At 36.4% G+C, this 20,505-nt stretch overlaps 1 protein-coding gene across 11 annotated transcripts in view; it reads left to right on the forward strand.

Annotated features, from left to right (window-relative positions):
• The window catches only part of PIK3C2A (phosphatidylinositol-4-phosphate 3-kinase catalytic subunit type 2 alpha), a 72,959-nt gene that overhangs the window by 24,644 nt on the left and 27,810 nt on the right, over positions 1-20,505 (forward strand). For 10 of the 11 annotated variants that reach the window (XM_075162717.1, XM_075162715.1, XM_075162716.1 and 7 more), the window contains 5 exons: positions 8,384-9,558; positions 14,048-14,154; positions 15,867-16,024; positions 19,101-19,221; positions 19,901-20,012. In XM_075162717.1, coding sequence (XP_075018818.1) covers positions 8,449-9,558; positions 14,048-14,154; positions 15,867-16,024; positions 19,101-19,221; positions 19,901-20,012 — 1,608 coding nt within the window. In that variant the 5' untranslated portion in view covers positions 8,384-8,448. The remainder of the gene's footprint in view (positions 1-8,383; positions 9,559-14,047; positions 14,155-15,866; positions 16,025-19,100; positions 19,222-19,900; positions 20,013-20,505) is intronic. The other variant, XM_075162723.1, reaches the window with a different exon arrangement.

The following is a 20,505-nucleotide window of genomic DNA, read 5'->3' on the forward strand; positions in this document are numbered from 1 at the left end:
TAGACTGTAGTCACAGCAGACAAGCGGAGGGTGGTGACAGTGCTGAGTTATAAGGTGAGTGCTGAAAGTTTACATGAGTTCAGTATGCAGCTGGACAAGTCCCTGGAGGAAGAAATCCACCAGGGGTCTTAGTATTAGAGAACTTACCTCAGGATTCAGAAAGTCCTTGAGTGGCAAATTAGTGGAGACTAGAAGAGTATTTTGAGGAAGTGTCATTACATGCTTGCCTTGGTTTAGCTTTTTTCCATTTGCATTTCTGAAGCCACCCTTAGAGACAAGTTAAGGATGAGATGAACCTTTGGTCTGACTGTTCAGTTTTCTACCAGTGTAGTGTTCAAAAAAGAAAAAAAAGTATTCATTGAATCAATACATCTAATAAGCATTTAGTATTTTCTAATGTATAAAGCAAAAAGGTACATGTGAACAGTGCATTTGTTCTGTCAATTAATGATCAACAATTCTGCTTAATGCTTTCATAAATACTAGGCTTGTGACTGAGAAGCATCTGCTAGTTGTAACTGAAACTGTGCAAGTTTCCTGCCTGAGGGAGAACTCATCTGCTGAAGCAAGTGGCAGAAATAATTTGGCTACTGCAGCAGAATTGCATTTAGTTAGACTGGTAGGTTGATACTAATACAGTGATACAGGGTTAAATCTGGGACAGAGCTGTGGTGGCATGTTTTTTGCTCCCTATGCTACTAATGTTTTTGATTATGTTTTGTTGAAGGTGTGTACTGTGCACTACTGCCCAGGGAATAGAATAGGATCTTTGTGGGGGAGGGTTGTTTTCATCTCCCTGTGTTAATAGCCACTGTACATTGCATCATGAACTTCCTGCATTTTGCTGCATTTTGAATGCTTTGTGACATTAGGAGGATGTTTGCAGGGCTTAATTCGGGTATATAACTTAAGAAAATTTGGGTTTTTACCATGGTCCTCTGTCTATGCTGTAGAAAGTTATAAAACTATACGGAAGGTGTTTGGGCATCTCTATTCGGGTAATTAAAGCAGATAGCACAAATGTTTCTTTCCTCTTCTCTGTTGCCCACCTCCCTCTAGACACTTTCTATATTTTTGATTGAATTCGATATGTAGTTTGAAATGTTGTCTACCTTCTGCATAGTACCACTGGTATTGGGGTTAGTGGAAGTATCTATTAGTATCTATACTAATAGATAGATGCTCCAGATAATTTGTCACGCTCTACTGTGATCAGGCCTGCACTGTATGAATAACTAAAACTTTGTCTGCGATATTGCTGCCTGGATAAAGCCCTGAGCACCCTTGTCACCTTCTCATAGCTGACCCTGCTTTGAGCAGGTAATGGAACTAGAGACCCCTTGAGGCCGCTTCCAGTCTTAATTGTTCCATAAAAGTGATATTCCAGAGTAAAATTATTTTACGAATCATGGATTACTGCGCAAATTATTCAGCTGGGGAATCACAATATTTGGGGCAATGACATTACTTAAAAAATAAAAAAAACCCAAACCCTAAAACAGTAGTTAATGTTGATTCTGTATGGAATATTTTGTATTGCCTGAGTGTTTTCAAGTATCCTTTGAAAAGAGGAATTGGTGGAAAAGAGTGTGAATTGTAAGGGTGACACGGAGAAAAGCATAACTTTAGAGGTGGCTGAAAAGCAAGAGAACCAGTAAAAAGTTTTTACAAGCCAACTTCTGAAACAGAAGGAGTGGATATGAAAGCATTATTCTGTAAGGAAAAACATTGCAACAGAACTAAAATTCTTAGCCTTTGTCAAACAATGCTGGTAATAGGCTTGGCTGTAAGGCATGGAAAAAAAAATCTTGGCCAAGTGCATCAGAATGAAACAGCCGGGGATGCCATCAGTTTCATTATTGCTTTTTCTGGTATCTGCATCCAGAAAATACTGGGCAGGAACAGAATGGCAGGTATGCTGTTGGAGAGCTGAGAACAAAATAAGGGAGAAATACGGAGATGCAAAAGTTGCTCAGTAGTTCTACAGCTGATGAAACCGATGTCAAGTTTCCTGTTGATTCCTAAAATTGCTTTAAGGACTTCTTGCCATGACTGAAGCATTTATAAAGATTATCCTTGTAATAAATCCGTGGTGTCCAATAATATGAGCTAATGCTACTGTTGTCTTCTAGCTGTGACACCCAGTGTTCTTGGTGTCAGGTTGCTTGTTTTTATGAAACTTATATGGAATTTAATTACCTTTAAGACCTCTATCTCTTCAACAGACTTAAATGAAATGGTGATTGGGTTCAAAATTTGGGGAGAGGAATATAACAGCACAAATATGCTGAAGAAGCTTGCAAACATACTGCACCAAATCAGCATGTATCCACTTCTACTGGTGGAGTGGCTTGCAGTGCCTAGTGGTGCAAACCACTGGTTCAAGAAGGGGAAGAGAACTTTGGCAATGAAAAACGTATGATCTGTAGGTAGCTGTAGCTGCCTACACTAAGGTTTGGCTGAAACGTCATGACAGATGCTTCCACCCTTTGCCTCTCTTGGAACATTGATCAAAAAATCAAGATTCTACAGTTAAAGTATCTAGTAACGGTCTTCTGCACAGTGTCATGGATGAAAATTGATTTAAGTAGAAGAGTTTAAGTGTTTTTATAATCACTGAAACAGCCAAGGGCCAAGGCTGGATTTTTCAAGGGATTTGTTGCCAATATTGAAAGACCTTGAAGCATTCCCAGAGGCTTCCTGTTCTAGAACTGGAAACACCCTATTCTTTCATAGCTCTCAAGATCAGAGGTTTTATGATGAAATTGTACTTTTTTGATTTTGAAAATTCATTTACATCTAAGTTAAGAGATGCAGTTGCTGGTCTCAGTACAGCTGCTTAGGTATTTACAAGCTGAATGATTTAAGCCAAACAGAAATGAGTGCTGGTTCAGAGTTTGTGCCCAATTAAAAATTGCACCTCTATTTAAGCTAGTGAAATTGTCTTTGAAGATTCTGTAGATATGACCCGAAATGAAATGGATTCAGTCTTTTGGTTAACTGTGTTAATCTCATCTGTAAGGGGGCACTTTCTAATTTTGCTAAGGTGACTGGATTAAAGAATCTGCTAAGTTTTTAGTGGAAAGACAGATAAAACTATATACCTGAAACACTAGCCTTTCAGGACTATTTATGTGCATGTTATTGAAAAACTTCTAATTTAAACCTAACAGTATTTTTAAAAATACTGGGCTTACTTCAAGAAGTCATGTCGTGAGTTATCTGTTGAGTTGTTTCTCGATTTGTAGCAATCTGAATGCATCTGGCAGAGAGGGCTTTTGAACATCAAAGTCTTTGTGTTTTTTCTTGCTAAGGAGTTTTCCTGCTGTGGCAAATGTCTTGCTATGAATTCCTTTCCAGATGATTAGTACTTTCCATAGTATATTACTGCTGTCTTATTTTGCTAAGTTTTCCCTGTTATCCCATAAAACTGCTACCGTCCCTGGTATGCAGGCAAGATTTGTTTATTCTTAAGTTAGCTATCATTCAGTGTTAGGCAAATGCCTCATTTTTTTTTTAATTAATTGTAAAATAACCACGGAGTTATTGTGAAAATTACACTTGTTTTGAGGAAGCTCTGGCTACTATATGTAAGGGCATTACTTTATAAGGAATGCAGGAAACAGTCTGACTTGTTATCATTGCTTCTGTATTTAGTGCTTGGACTCCAGGGAATTCATGTGCACTGATTTGTGATATAAAGTATTTCTTAAGAAGGAATTACCAAATAATATGTTCTGTGCTTGTTTAGCACTCGAACAAGTTATAAATAGAATGTTAAGAGCCTTGGGTTTTTTTAAAAAGAAAATGGTTGTGCAACTCATCTTAAGTAGAGAAGAATGTTAACATGTACATGAGCAGATGGTGAGATTACCTCTGCTTAAGGTAACAGGATTTATCTCTAATAAAGTCATCCCTTGCTCATTAAGATAGGAAACTAATTTAGATTTTTGGGAGTCTTTGTCCTGTTAGAGATGTAATATCCTGTATTGATTCTCCTGAAGTTTCTCACTAAAAACCTATAAATTCCTCATTAGAAGAAGATTTCTTCATGGTTCAGTTTTATGTATTTGCTAGAGTAGTGCATATGTAAATGTATTTTGTTTTTCATGTAAGCCTCTGTAAGTGAAAATCTGGTTTGAAATTAATTTCCATTCCATGTAGAGGCTTTGATCTGAAGGAGATGGTCAAACATGTTGCTGTTTCTTGGTTCTTGATATTAACAAAGTTTTGTTGCTGCATTATTTAAAAAAAAAAAAGGCATTTTACTCCTTTGAAATAATGAATAATGAGAAATACTTAATCAAATAAAATTACATAGCAATACGCAGGTACTTGGCTGAGCAAATTAACTTTAGACTCACATGAACACATGTATTCAGAATTGCCACCAAGGAAGCGTTGGTCTTAGAGAAACTCTGCTAGACTGGAGCCAAAGGTCTGCAGACTCGTGTCTGATCACACCTGGTCGAACACTTAAAGAAAATACTGCTAAAGTTAACTAAGTCTCACTACAAGAGACAGATTATCTTTCGTCAAGGCTATACATAAATCGTATGGTTGAGATTTTTAGACCTGCTTTTAAACAAAGCAGGCAGTATTGGTGAGTTACACTGCCAGGGCAGTGTAATTATGGTGACTTTATACCAAGTATGAATGTGTCCATTTAATTTCAAATTTAAGGGAGAAATAAGTTGTATAGGAGACTGGTTTATCACTTTCAATCTTCTGTTATAATCCCTGCAGTTGCTTCTAGTTTTCCTTTTTTTCTAAACAAAAAAAAAAGGCATTTGATCCATTCTTTAAGTGTTTGGGAAGAGAGTTGTGCTCTTGAAGGTGAACAGATTGACATCTGAAAACTGATTGTTACCGTTACTTAAAATAGTGTGCAGCAGTTGAGATGAGAACTATCCTGACTTTTTAAGGATTACTTCTAGGTCTTCCGATGACTTCCAGTTGTTGCAAACTTCTCGTGAATTCCTATGGTATGGTCAGTAATGGTTCAGGTATCTGTTTTTCCTGTTTCTGGGATTTGAATTGAAACATATTCTTCTGAGTGTTTGAGAGGAGTTGCCTGCTGATAGATGGTACAAATGGAATTTGCCCTTCTCTTAGTAAATGTTGAAGTTTAAATTCTGCTCACTCTCTGCCTTTGAACTTAGATGACTACAAAGTCAGAAGTTCAAAGTGAAGCTGAACTTATGTGAAAATGTTAATCGAAGCAGTGTAGTTAGCATTTAAAAGGAGGTCTATCTTTATTTTAATCATGCTTATGCCTAGGGAGCTTTTCAGATGTTTTATTGTGTGAATTTACTGCTTAAAACTGGCACACAGGATAAAGTTTTGCTAAAACTATTGCAATTTTATCAGATTTTTTAAATCAGTTTTTCACTTCAAAATGTTTGAAAACTGCAGTCTGCTTATAAAATTTGACAGAAATTTGTACACTGATTTGGTGTACAAACTTGGAAGATTCCCAAGTTCAGGACTTAAATACAGCAATCAAATTAAGTGTATGTATACTGATGAGACTGTCTTGCAAAAAAAAAAAAAAAATTCAACTTTTCAGATAACCACTAATAATAATATTCTTCTGTCTTGAATACTAGAAGTCACTGGATTTGTCAATGCAAGTGTGCAATCATACGCTGGCAAAAATGCAGCATTGTAATATGAAGTTATTGAGCGATTGGGATTCTCTAGATGTTAGGAATGAATGAGCTGCAGTAGCTGTGCGCCATGTTTCTGAGTGCTATGGAATGTTTGTTTATCTGCAGTGGTGACTTTGTGGAACAGTGACTTCTTGTGAGTAGGAGACTGCTTGGGGAGCATGGAGATCAAAGCTGTCAATTTCAGCAGAAAAATAAGGCTTCCTACTCCTTTAAGGATTCGGAGTTGTTGTTATATACAGTTACTTTGAAGACTTATAATCTTGATATTTCTTCCTTAAGAAAAATCACTTTCTGCTGTAATTATCAAGCAGCACCAGAATGTATTGATAATCTTCAAAGTTGTAGCTCAAACAGTTGTGGATAGTCTCAGAAAGCATGATCCTATTTTAGTTTTTTGAATAAAATTCAGGAGAAAAATATCCTGCTGCTATTTAGAATCTTTAGGCAACAGCAAGACTGAAAACTGCGCCTACCTTGTGCTGCTGCTTCTCGGAAAAGCCAAGTAGGAATTGAGAGGACTTCATAAGTCAGGGTGTTCTTGCATCTGAAAATTTGACATAGCAATTTTAACCACCTGTAAGTTAATAGAGATTAAAGTCTGCTTGGATATATAGGCAGTCTGAGCAGTTGGTGTAAACTATGTTAGACTTCTCATTAGGATGTTATTTGTGGCTAGTAGGCTTAGACCATCTACAAAATATTCAGTCCATCTTTAGGAGAAGGTTTAGAACGACTGTCCTGCTAACAGGAGGACAGTAAATAACTGAATGGACTGAAGGCCCCAGCTGTGCTCTAAATGGGACCAGGGACCTGCACTGTCTATAAAGGAACCCAGCAAACAAGTTTGGGGTTTGGTTTTCTTAATCAATTCCCCGATCGGGTTCAACACTCAGCTGTGCAAATAGGCAGTAGATAGGACAGGACTTCTTTCTAATGGCAACAGTTGTGGCTTTAATGAATGTCAAACTCTGCAGCTTAATATATTGTATGGAAAAGGATCTGGTGTCTGCTTTTTTGTAGACTTCACCTGTGTTGAATATTATCATCTTGCGGAATGGATACATACTAGTAACCTCCAAAGCTCCTCCTTAAGACTTTATTTCCCAGGACTTTAGTTGTGTGGTTTTCGTGGTTTTATAACTTTGTTAGTCTGTCACTATTTCAGTCTTTCTGAAGACACCCTCTTTCATTTAAATCTTGTCTTGGTACCTGTAACATCAGTTCTGGTTTAATCTTGCTTTGTGAAGGGTTTAACTTGAATTTATATTTTCAGACTTAGCTGAAATGTATAGAAGCTCTTATAAAGATGTCTGTCCTTCACAATATAAGCCACTGAAATGAAGTAGATAAAACAAAAGCTTGGCCAGAGTCTTAAAGAATTTAAAGAATCTGTTGGAAATCTGTTAAGAATCTTGCTGTCTATGTGGCGAGTCCACAGAAATACAGTTGGTTTGTTTAAAGCACATATCTCTGGTCTGATTCAAGGAGGGGAAAAAAAAAAAAACCCAAAACATCTAATGGGTGTGAATAGCAAGGGAACATAAAAACAGACTTTTGAGTTATCTACATTATTTGCTGCAGAGAACTCTCTTTTAATTTGTAGATTGTTGCATGACTTAAACCCGTGATGATTTACATCTAAAGGGCTCATCTAGTTCAATGAAACTGTGTTTTTAATGAGGATTGCTGTTTATGTAACTCTCCTAGCAGAAACTCATTATTCATGATTTTTATCTTGTTACTTGATATGCATATGAGCTGTTGCTGGAAGACATCTTCTCTCCTGGACTCAACTCTAACCCGTCTGTAAAAGCTGTAGAATAAAGTAGAAATAATATTGAAAAATAACATAGTTCTTGTGGTAATCTCTTGTAAGATTATTTTAATAAAGAGGCATAGATATCGTGAATATGGGAAGTTGTATAATAGTACTGAGCACAAGATTAGAATTGAAGAAATGTAAGATGTCATTTTCTTGGTGGTGGCCTTAAGCAAAAGTGACCCTTCAGAGTTTCTTCCTTTACATAGTAGTGAATAACATTTCTTTTAAGGGGCTGTTAAAGGGATTACTGAATGAGGAGCTGTACTTAAATCACTTATTTTGCTTGTCCAAGAAATAGCATTTCATAAGCATTATTTCTCTTGTTAAGAGGGTAAAGTACAATGACATTTTCCAAAGGAAGGGAGGTCCTTCAACATCATTATGACCAACATAATCATGGTACAGCAGTTTGATAGGTCTATTTCTTTTTTTAATATTTTGAAGTAAACTGGAATTCCTCTTGGTAATGCACTTTATCAATGCTAGATATATGTATAGACTTTAGAACAATTTCCACTTCTGAGATTGAACCTGGCTAAGTGTGTAAAATTGCACAAATCTGAAAACAGTTAGGTACCTGAATGTAGCTTTTCTGTGTCTTCGGTTTAGTGGTGCAAAAAGAAACCAAGTACTCACTCTACCTACTGGTAAGTACTAGTAAGAAAAATAAATGGGTCTCACATAACTCAAAGGCTGTGAATTTAATTGTGTGGCTTCTCTTCTTAAGTTTGACTTAAAAAAAAAAAAAAAAAAAAATTGGTCTCTCTAACACTTTATGTCCTGGGTTTCTGAAGGACATGTGCAACCTTGTCAGTTGGTGATGTATGACTTAGTAATTCTCCATGTATGATTTCTTTTACACGTTTCTAATGTTTCGTTTCCTTTTCAGATCTGCTAAATCTATTCCAAAGCCAAGGGCGGACAACCAGTACAAGGGAAGTGTTGCTTCTTTAAATGGACATCCGCTCTTGCGGTATGGCCCAGATATCCAGTAGCAATGCATTTAAACAGCGCTCCTCACCTTCTTTGGCAGCCACCAGGTCAAAAGATGTGGACAAAGAGGAGGCGTTGCAGATGGAAGCTGAGGCATTAGCTAAGATGCAGAAAGAAAGAGGTGTAGCTGGTAATAAACAAACTTTTCATTCTTTAAGCAGCACCAGACAAAAAGCACAGACTCATAACAAAGAGGACCATGATCTCATGGTGTTTCCAGAGTCTGATGCCAAGAGCATGGAAGATAAACTAAGTACCATTGACATAGAGAAGCTTACTCATGCTGAACTAGAGAAACTACTGCTGGATGACAGTTTTGAATCTAGTAAAGTACCTATCTTACCAGCGAGTCCTATTCTGAGCCCATCTGTGTCTTCACAATTTTATCTTGGGCCTACGGGTCAGAGAAGACAGTGGACGCCTGGGATACCAGCACCTGTGACTTGCACTTTACCTCCTATTTACCCCTCAGCTTCTTACAGAAAACAGACTAGTGTATTTCAAAATGGATTCCATCCAAATATGTCCTCCTATCACTCCAGAGAACCTATTTATCTTGGTCTTCCAAGACAGTCGCAATACATTTCATACCCATTGGCAGCTACTACACCTTTCCATCCACGAGGAAGCCTACCTATATATCCCCCAGTACTTACACCAGAAATGGCAAAAGTATTTGACAAAATTGCAAGCACCTCAGAATTTCTGAAAAATGGGAAGTCAAGCACGGACTTAGAAATGACTGCTATAAAGTCTGCAGTTTCTAACCTACCAGCCTCGGAAAGCTGCAGGGATGTTAGTAAATTTGATTGGTTAGATTTGGATCCCCTAAGTAAACCAAAAGTGGATAGTGTGGAGACTTTAAATACGGCAGAGAATGATGGAGAGAGGGCTTCAAGTATAACTGCTGAGGATCCATGGGATGCTGTGCTGTTAGAAGAAAAGCTGTTAGTAACTTGTCATCTGGAAAGAAAAGTTAATGGGAAATCTTCTGGAGCAACAGTTACAAGGAGCCAGTCCTTAAACATGCGAACAGCTCAACTTGCAAAGTTACAGGGCCAAACATCACAGGTATGTAAATCAGTACTTTTAAATTGCAGTATAATAGTAAAGATTAATCACAGTATTTAAAGACATTTTAAGGTCTGGATTTGTTTGTTAAATATTACTTGGCTTGAGCAGTGTCCAAATAATGTGATGTTACTGGCGTACATATGTATTACTGATATTCAGAAAAATGAACATTACTACTGAATTAAATCCCAAAGTAATGCTGGCGTTGTGTAATCTTTCCACATTTACTGAGGAAATTCAACAACAGCTGTTTTTCAACATACTACAAAAAGAAATTGAAATAATCTTTAGAACAATTAGTACTTAAATCATATTGATAAATATTTAATATAATGAGCAATTGACATGATACTACAAAATAAAAAGATGGCGAGTTAGACACTGAAAGCTTTATTTGAGCAGCCTTTATCTCAGATTTTGAAAAAATCATTTTTTGCCTTATATTTTAACCTGTCAGCTTTAAAAAAAAAAAAAGTAGGCTAGAAAGGTGACATAGTCAAAACTCTTTTCTGCTCTCCCAGTATCACTTGCAGTCTTTCACAGGACCACTATAATTCTCTTTCGTAGGTAGAAATCTTTCCTTCTGTGCAGGAATACTGGAGAGATTGTAACCGAACCTTTTGATTATACTGTCCTGGAAAGTGGGATGTCTGTTGGGTCAGAAAGCCTGTACTTCTGTTCTGGAAGAAGAAAACCATCTTTGAATGATGTTACTTTTATCAGGCAGGGCAAAAGGGTGATTTCTGCTCTAGGATCAGGATCACTTTCATCAAAATTTCAAGCCAAAAATGTCAACAGAGGCTTTAGTTATGACACTTACCTTTTTGGACATGAAGCACATGCAGTTTGTATCAAAACTAAACTGTACAGCAGATGATCAATACTGTAGCAATCTCATCTAGTTAATTATGTCCCCATAAGTGCATCCTACCCTTTTCCAAGTCCTGTAAATGACTGTAGATTATTTAACTTTTCCTATCTTTTTAAATTCTTTCTGTGATAATTCCATTGTAAAACAAGACATTAAGTTTTAAAATATTAGTCACCTCACTAGAAAGTGAACATGAATACTTCTGTATTTTTATTTTTTGGTAGAGAGAGTACAAAGACTGAAGGAGAAGTCTTTAGTGGAAAAGTCAACACCCTGGCAAGGGTGATAATGGCAGGAAATATTGTATTTATAGAAACTGGTTAGAGGGGGGAGTAAAAGATTTGTTTGCCTTGGAGACTTTGGATCGCAGCTGTTTTGAATCTTATGTGTTGTCTTTCTAGGTGTTTTTAATAAGCTAGGGACATGCCATAAAAAACAACTTATCAGTCAAGGATATTTTCCAAATTGCTCCTTGATTCTTCTCTCCCCCCCAAACTAGGGGTGTGGTTTTTTTTTTTCTTTTTTCTCAGAAGAAGGAATATTTACTAGACTTTGGCTCAAAGGACTGTCTAAACTTCCATTGAAGTGAAATTTTTGGCCCTTCATTTGAAGGATTTCCTGTTTTTTCTGGGCTAGTTTTAGTATTCTGGCAAAAGTTTAATGGAAGACCAGTGGAGAAGGACCAAAAAAAACCCTAAATCCAGAAAACCCCTTTACCTGTTTTTAAGGGGTTGCATTTTTAACATTACATGTATGAAGATCTTGGGTCTAACTTCATTTTATTTTTTTCCACTCACTGTTGAGCTATGATATGTGAGCTCAGTTATTTCCTAGTGTTTGGGGAGGCATGTAAATTTGGGCTCTACAGCAGTTTGCTGCTTCATTTTGTCATGTTATCTAGTGATGTGTTTGTCAGTTTTCCAGTGATGTTTGGTTGGTTGTAATGTAACTATTGACTGGAATAGCTGGACTATATTGGATCAGTGCTTCTAAGGTGTTGTCTGTAGAAAGTAATATTTGCCTGTTGCTAAATCTGGTTTTATAAATTCCAGGGTTTTTTCAAGAATGCAGAATTTAAAAGGGTCTTTCCTGTTCATCAGGCCCACTCCCATGCTATTTGCAGATCACGTGATAACTGATTCATAAAACGCTCAAGCTCTGCCTTTACATGCTACTTTTGATTTAAAGGCTGTTCCAGACCCTCACTGTCCTTATCAATCATCTGATTTTCAGCAGAAATACATTCATAACTAGCTCTTGGCAAATGTTCTTCTTAACAGGGTGGAGCAGCAGGTAATTAAGATAAAGAACCATTTTGATGTCTACCTTAACATGTTATAAGAGACAGTGTCTTTCTGTCAGCTTTCATTGCAAGCTCTGCATGATAGCTTTTCTTTCCTGTCACTTTTTGGTTTTTTTTGAAGATGGCTTATGAGAATTTTAGCTCTCTATGTGAGAGCACGGTGTACCATGTGCTTTCTACAGTGGCATGAATTAACCCTCATTGCAGGTAGGGGCATCCTGCTTGATACACTTTTATTGCATTTGCTTTATTCACAATGGCATCACAACAGCACATACTGATCCTGTAGTCAATTAATATATCTGATTTTCTTAAGCCACCATCTTTTTCAAACAAATTCTTAGTTTATAGCAGGTTCCTGCAGTGAATGCCCAATTGAAGGTTCGAGATTTACTTTCCACTTGCATTCCTCCAGTCTGTGGCTAACTAGTTTTGGCATAACACTCCAGTTCTAGACTGTATTACTAAGTTAGCTGATGATACAAGACTGGAGGTGTTTCTGGACATCTCCAGTGTTTCTGCGTATTTGTAGTATTACTTCTTTAAAAAGAATTCTTAAATAGAGAAAATTTAACATTTGTATAGCTAGCTTCTTGATTTGAAATGATTGTGTTGAGTGCTGACCAGCAGCTAGTTGAATCTTTATCAAAGGTGTTTACCTTTCACTTGGCATGTTAACTTCCTGTTTCCGTGTAGATTTTTTATTGTGTTATTGTGTAATTGCTTAAAGAATACATGTACTAGATAAAATTGCACAGGTTTGTCAGCAGGTCGTGTGCAGTTGCCCGGAAGTATTTTTATGTGGTAGAACTTGTCTGAGATGTTAGGATGGAAGAACCTTTTTAAATTTAAGGTATTATACATACTCCTGAATCTCATTCCAGGTTTTGTGGCTTTACAGCTTCCTGCTCTAGTTGCTTCCCATGGTATGGCTAATCCCCAATTGTATATAATTTATCCTTTTGAACGGATCAGTGTTCATGAAACCAATATTTTAGCTGAAGTAACTAGGTTTAAATGCAATTCAAGTGGCAATTATGGCTTGCATATATTATCCCTTCTCAGTTTATGCTATACTGCTTAAACAAGTTAATTTGAGCAAAAAAGTTCTAAAAGGAAAAGACCTGACAGGTTCTGCATATTACAGATTTGACCCCTTTTCTGAGACAGTCTAATTTTGACTATATTGTCTGATATGCTTTAATGAAATTAGATGCTCAGCTAACTTCGTCAGCTAATAATAAATAACCCACATACTAGTTAAGTAGTTATTCGCTATTTCAAGTATGAATAAATTGTCAAGATTTTCAGAAAAACTGTAGTGCAGTCTGCTATTTTTTTCTGGACTTCTGGGTGTATTAAAGCTTTCTATAAGTATTGTAAAAGCTATGGATGTAAAATGTAACTGGTCAAAAGGTTTTATCCTCTCTGTGCAATGTCCCTAGGCTGGACGCGAGCAAACTCTTCAAGATCAACTTATTCCAGGGAGTATCTGGCTGGAGTTTCATGAGTGGTTCAGGGCAGTGGTGGCTGTTGGACTACAGATGATTGAGTTCCACCTCAACCCCACTGGTTGTTCCAGCTGCTCTCTGCTGTTTGCTTACACTAGCATTTGTATGGTTGTATTATGAATTGGATCAGAAACAGATATGAATTAAAAACTGCTGCAGTTTTGTTTGATTTTTTTTTAAAGTTTATGAGATTTTGTTGTTTGAAACTGCAGTTCTCTTTTTAGCAATTGTTTTTTAGATTGGATACTTCAAAGACTGTGGTTTACATTTTGGGGAGCTAGTGGGTGTATATGGCATAAGGGATTAAAAGAGCAGTAATTTGATACCACAAGATTAGTTCTGAGTTTAGTGTTCTGAATGCTACTTCCTTCCAGTGTACAATTTATCTTTTCCTGCTTTGTAGGGAAAGGTAGTCATGGGCAGAACTGATGTGTCATGGTTCTTTCTGGGACTGTACTGAAGGATGAATCTCAAAAGTGGAGGAAAACACCTGTCTGTCTTCCTCCTCTGGTTCAGCCCCACTAATGCAACAGGTCACTGCTGAGAGCTCAGGAACTGTTATTCTTGCAACTTAATCTTAACTGATAATGATGCTGTCAAATAAATTACCTTCTGTAAAGAAGTCACTGGTCCAGTGAATCTTTACTTTTCAACTTAGTTATGATATACATTTTTCTTCTTATAAAATTAGACACAAAACTAATAGTAAACCTCAGACTCTTGAAAATCTATCATCTACACGTGGCTTTGCTGGCTATAGAAGTATGTTTGCAGCTATTTAAATACTGTATTATCTTTGAGTTGCAGAAAGACAATGGGACCACTGGCATGCTGACAGAAAACGTGCTTCTCCAAGAAATTGAAGGGCAGAATCAAGAACTGTCAGCTTTTTCTCAAGCAGTTACGAAGTAAGAAATGACTGAACACAAATTAGCTTTCATAAGGGGGGAAAAAAAAGGCTAAATAACTAATTTGCAGTTAGGTTGACAGGGCCAGTCCTACATTTTTTGTTTGGTGGGCAGATTTCAGTACGTGTCCTTTTCCCTTTTCTTATGCCAGTATTTCCTGGTTTTGTCTTGTTTTTTCAAGAATGCAATAGAATTTTTAAGGTGTTCAGTACTAAAGTTTTTGCATTATCATATCTCCTCTTTATTCTTTTGGTCCTGTGACTTTCCTCTTACTTTTTTCCTTGTTTTTATAATACTTTTTTATCCTCAAAACTATTTTTCTTTATTTCTATATATCTGTATCTCCTTCTTCTATATATTTTTAATACAATTTCTTCTGAAACAATTTGAAATCTCTTTTTCTTAGTTGATGCACCTCACTAAATGCTGTCACTCAATGGCTTTCTAACCCTGAAATGCTCTCATTTTTATCGCTTCCACAACTGGAATTCTGTAACAAATAAAACCTTTAAACTTGTTCCTGCTTTGACCAGGTGGTGAAGTTTCTTAAAGTCATACTAAAGAAGACGGACTTGATAACCTGGAATGCTCCTTCTATTTTTTTGCTTATTGCCAGAACTTAATGAGAGATTTTTTTGTTTGTTTTCTTCCTAGAGAAGACAAACTAGGAATCTTGCCTTTTTTCCTTTCAAGATCAAAATCCAAGAACTAATGGGGGAAATAGAGATCTTTGAATCTGAAGGATTACAACTACTTTTTAAAACAAGAATGTTTATGAAATGAAAAGCAAACTCCATAAAACCAGTGAGAAGTCATATACCTGTGAAACTTACTGATGAACAACATTAAGACAAAGCTCACATAAAATAGGCTTGTTGCAACAGTTTCTAGTTAAATCTAATTGTTGCCCTTTCTTTCAAGACCCAGTCCTTAGAATGCTGATGGACTTTTGACTGGACAACTCTTGTTAGAGGGATTCCTTTTTTTTCATTCATGCTATTGTCAGGAATCGAAATGATGAAATAGGTGACCATTATAGATGAGTTCTGTAGTTCTGTTCTTAATCTATAATACTACTTTAACATTGGCAGAAGGTTAAGGTTAAATTATTTTATCTATGTTAAATAGCAGAAAATAAAAAGCAGCTGTCAAAGTACTGTCTGTTCATTACTAGGTGAATGTTTTATACTGTTTGTGTCCTAAGAAAAGCCTTTCCCACAATTTAGGCCCCTTTCTCAACTTCCACAACTTGGAATAACTGCCTTCTGCATAGTATCCAGGTTCAGATTAGACTTCCAAAAATTTAAACATGTAAAGAGTTTTGTGGTCTTTTGTACATAAAAGAAATTATCCTTTCTTAAATTCATTTTTAGCAAATGCCATAGGTTAGCTTTTTTAAAAACTGTTTTAGAGCTTTGCTTCTACAGAGGCTGGATCTGTCCTGTAAGTGTTGACCTATTAAATATTGTGAGCTATATGGAAAACCTGCCTAATTACAAGCTAGGTTTTTTCCACTCTAACTACTACTTGTATAATTATTGTGGGCAGTGTTCTGTTGAGAGTAGAAAAATTAAATGGTGTTTTGTACATGCAATTTAGGTAAAGAGCAAAAGGTAGTCTTTACTGTTCTGGCTTGTGGTTATTACCATGTTATTTTGCTTTAGTCTTAGATTTATCCATTGCAATGTTTCATAAACCTTTTCTGCTTTCAGATTGAGGACCAAGTTTCCTTATGCTAATCAGCAAACAAATCCAGGCTTTGTGCTGAGTCCAATCATGCTGCAAAGAAATATAAGTGGGGAGAGTGCCAGTATCAAGGTTTCTATAGAAATCGAAGAATTCCAGCAACCAGTAACTTTTACGTGTGATGGTACGTTCCTGCTTTTTCAATTGGAGTTTGCTTTAAGACTTAGAATGGTGGGTTAAGACTGTAAACTCAGTCTAAGCCAATGGCTTTCATTTTTTGTAATCCCTGGGTCTCAGGTGCATGGATTGCACGTGGGGAATGTGGAAAAGATAACTGAAGAAAGAACCTAATTCTGGGTCAGTGCCTCCATCAGAAAATATTTAGAAGCTGACAAAGTGAAACATTTTTTTAAAAAGGAAAGCCAAGCAAACCAGAAGCACTATTCTGTCCATGTCTGGGAATGTTAAAACAGTTTTTCAAGAGTTTTACCTGTTTTATGGTAATTGAGGGGACGGTGACACCAGGACTGAGATTCTTAGCTCTTAATTTAATTTTTTATTTCAACGTTCTAACATGTGTTTAAATAAACTGTTACAGACTATCTAAGAATTCAGACAAATTGCTTTTGGGAAATAAGAATAAACACTGGAATAAACACTGAAATTATCTATAACTTGACTTCAATATACGCTTATGAACACACACTAAAATAATACTGTCGCAATGTGCCACAACTATCTGGCCCAGTTTTGTGGATAATCAAGTATATTAGTAGGGTGGAACTTTTAAGTTTGCCTTGTTCTTGTACATAAATTCATATTCTCTGTGCAGTCAAGACTGCACAGCATGTTTGTATTAAAGGCTGTAACTCTGGATGCTGTCAACTTCTGGCAGCTCTTGGTGATACAGTAACTGATAATAAATTACCACAGGAGCAACTTTTTAGCCTCTATACTGCTGTAGTTTCTTAGCCCTTGTGAGGGTTCCCATTCCCAGGCCGTGTCACTTGGTAGTGGATCTGTGCCGTGGTGGTTTTTTTATCATTTGGTCATCTATCTGTAACTATTTGTAACAGTGTAGATGCTTTAGAGTTGGTTGTTCTCAAAAGATATGAGGTTGCTCTATTACTTACTTAAACTAGCTGCTGTATTGGAAAACGAGCTCTCAATACGTAAGTGTTTTCATTCTGTATTTATTTGCTGGGCCTTATAGTTATTCTGCTGTGACTTAATACTCTTGTTAAGAAATGAGGTGGACTGTAAGTGTAGCCTAGGAAGGGTTTCTGCTCTTCATCCTAAGATTACAGTTTCCTAATATTACAGGCTTAATGCTTTCCTACAGAAGGCTTTGGTAGCGTAACTAAAATGTTACGGCATCAGCCCTTTATTTCTAGAAGTTTTGTGAATACTTTGGAATGTGCTTTGCATTCTAGCCCCACATATCTTATTCTTCGCACTTTCTGCTCTCTTCCTTTTTCTGATGCTGAAACTAATCGCAGTTAAACTACTTGTCTTCCACAGCTAGTGAAAGATAGGTATCCGTAGCTCATATGTGACTAATAACAGGCGTATTTAAAGTTATTCACTTCCTTTAATTCCTTCTGTTCTTGGTCAAATTGTTGCATACCTTAGCATCCTAATGCTAGAACTACTTTAGCATGGCTTTCAGTCCTGCTCAGAAGGAACTGCAGCCTTTCAGTGTTCTGACAACTCAATGTGTAGAAAGGACCCAGGAGGGAAACAGATTAACTTTACAGCTTATTTGGGTATACCTATTCATTTTGCATTCGTTTATTAGACTTTACATGGAAGTACAAGTCTACCTGAGCAGTCATTGTGTATCAGCAAGAAATGAATGTCTTTCAATAAGATGGAGCGTGGGGAAAAAGGTGGTAACATTATCTTTGCATTACTCCACTTGGCTTTGCAGGACTGGCAGACCTTCGCCAATGCAGCCTGTGACTATAGCCCATAAACTGTTACTGCATCTTTTTTCTCTATCAACCACCATATTCCCTGCTGAAGGTAGTACAGCAGTTTCACTTTAGATTAATAATAAGTTAAATAGTCTTAATAATGAGTTAAATAGTGTTTCTGAATTTATACTACTTATCATTCTTTGTTCTTGAATTCCACGTACTCATTCTTCATATGCTATCAAATACCTCTATGCTTGTAATTATTAGTCATCTGTTAACGAGATGAAGCACTTGTGTTATCTTGTGGAAAATATTGTTGTGGGATTACCTCTCTGTATCCACCATAGTAGTAACATTTCTTTCTTACTAAAAAAAAAAAAGATTATTTGGGGAAAATTAGGAAGGTCTCTGGAGGGGGAAAAAGAAATACTCTGAAGGTACTGATGAAAAAATAAATTCTTTTATACAGTATTCTTTACAGAATTTTGAGGCACTTAGTGACATTGTTTGCAAATAATTTAAATGAGAAGATCGGAAACTAGGTAGGGAGGAGTAGAGAGCATTTTGTACTTAAAATGTTTGTGGTGTTAAAACATATCTATACTTTTTTGTCAGTGACAGCTGGTGGCTGTGGGGGAATGGATTTTGGGTTTGACTCGGATTATTTCTTTTGCACTGTAGTTTCTGGATGGAAGAGAGAGACTGTTTTCAAAAAAGCATTTGGAGCCTGATGTGAAAATACTGGTAGTTAAGTGTTGCTTTTTGCAAAGGCTTAGTGATGCTTACTGAGATCTGTTCTGTACAATGTGGAAACTGCCCTAGACAAATGGAAAGGAAAAAGAAAAAAGGACTTTCAGTGTAGGATTTGCCTCCGCTACAACTGATACTTCCTCAAAAGCAGAACAAATAGAGAAGTTTCATCTCCAACTCTTCAGATAATGATTTTTAAACTTTTAAAGGATCACTTACCTATCTGAAGTCCTTGCTAAATAAGGCAGACTTACAATTGGGGAAAAAAAGGCTATCCTCATAAAAACTCCTGGAAAACAGACTGCAGACTGTTTCGTACTTTTAGTCAAGTGAATACACTGTATCCTAAGTTAAAAAGGATTTATTGATTTCTTAAACTACAGGCAAGTTCTATAAGATGCCTTTCTTTGCAGGGGGGGAAAAAGTGAAGATCTCAAACTATGAAATTTAGGAGATTATAGAAGCGTAAGAGTCTTTCCTACAAGTATAAAAATAAATTTCATTAAATAACTACAATTTGTGAGTGAACAATGGTTAATATCACTTGCTATAGATTTATATTTAACTTTTAGATGTAATTTCTTTAAACAGTGAGTTCCCCTGTTGAGCTTATAATAATGCAGGCACTTTGCTGGGTGCACGATGACTTGAATGAAGTGGACATCAGCAGCTATATCCTGAAAGTCTGTGGCCAAGAAGAAGTTTTACAGAAGTAAGCAAATTCTTTTTCATTAATATTTAACTTCATGCTTTGTCATGGCACAGTTACTGGAAATTATATCTTTAATGATTAAATATGTAAAAGCAGAAATCTTAAAAACGTGGGAGAGTCTCACTTTGCACAAAGATCAGAAGTCTTTAGAAGTCTTTAGAGTTGCTCTGGGATACAGCAAAGTAGGTTCTCAACAGCTTCCTAGAAATCTGTTCTAATCTGCCATCTGTTGTGTTGAACACAAACAGGTTTGGTTTTTTTTTTTCAGATGCAGATTTCTAGAGCATTTCTGTAGATGGATGTTGTCGTTTTCAGCTGCTCTTCAAATCCCAGCAACCAGGAATAAAAATCTACTGATGATTTCTAATAATCAGAAATAATCTGTGGGGTTTTTTCCTTCAAAACTAGTCATTTACAAATCCCCATTAGTTTTCTGGGTTAGAATATTTGGTTTCATTGTTAGCCGCAGTAGTTAAGAGCTTTAGCAAAAGCATAGGTATCTGTAATAGTATACTAAAACTTCTGCAGAAGTAAAAATCAGATCAAGTAGTATGGTGTGGAGGTTGATTCACCATTTCCTTATTTTGAGCCAACAGGTTGCCTTAAATATTCCATGTGAGTTTTTTTTTAAAAACACTGCATATTTTTAGTGTAACTGTAGCTTTCTTTTGTTTAACAGTAAGCACTGCGTAGGAAGTCATGAATATATTCAGAACTGTCGGAAGTGGGATATAGAAATCAAACTGCAGCTCTTGACCCATAGTGTAATATGCAGAGATCTGGCACGAACAGTAAGTACCTCCTAAACTGCAGCAGCAAAATAAATCTTCAAAGGTTGGGAGTTTGCATCAGAGTTGATGGATCTGAGGTGTAACCTTTTTTAACCTTTTTGTGTGATTAATAAATTAGTATGTCTGCTTGGTGTTGGGAATTGTATTCTCTTATACTAAGAGGAAATGAAATACATACTGAGTTTTTGCAAGGCAAACAATATAAATACAGATAATGTCTCTTACTAGACCAAGTACTATAGCTGGAAAAAGTATGCAAGCATTTGGACTAAACTTGAAGCTTGAAAGAGAAGCAGCAAATTTCGGAGTTAAATAAAAGTTGAACAGTTTTTGCATTTAATTAGATATGTATCAGACCATCAAAGAGGAAGGGAGGAATATTTGATATCTGCAGTTAGGCACTCGATTGCCGTTTTTTCCCTTTTCCCCCATCCCAGTGTGTACACATTTCATATGCTTTTAATTAGTTATTTCTTTTCCCCTTTGAAGAGAT

This window comes from Calonectris borealis, chromosome 14, assembly GCF_964195595.1.
Source record: "Calonectris borealis chromosome 14, bCalBor7.hap1.2, whole genome shotgun sequence".
NCBI lineage: Eukaryota > Metazoa > Chordata > Aves > Procellariiformes > Procellariidae > Calonectris > Calonectris borealis.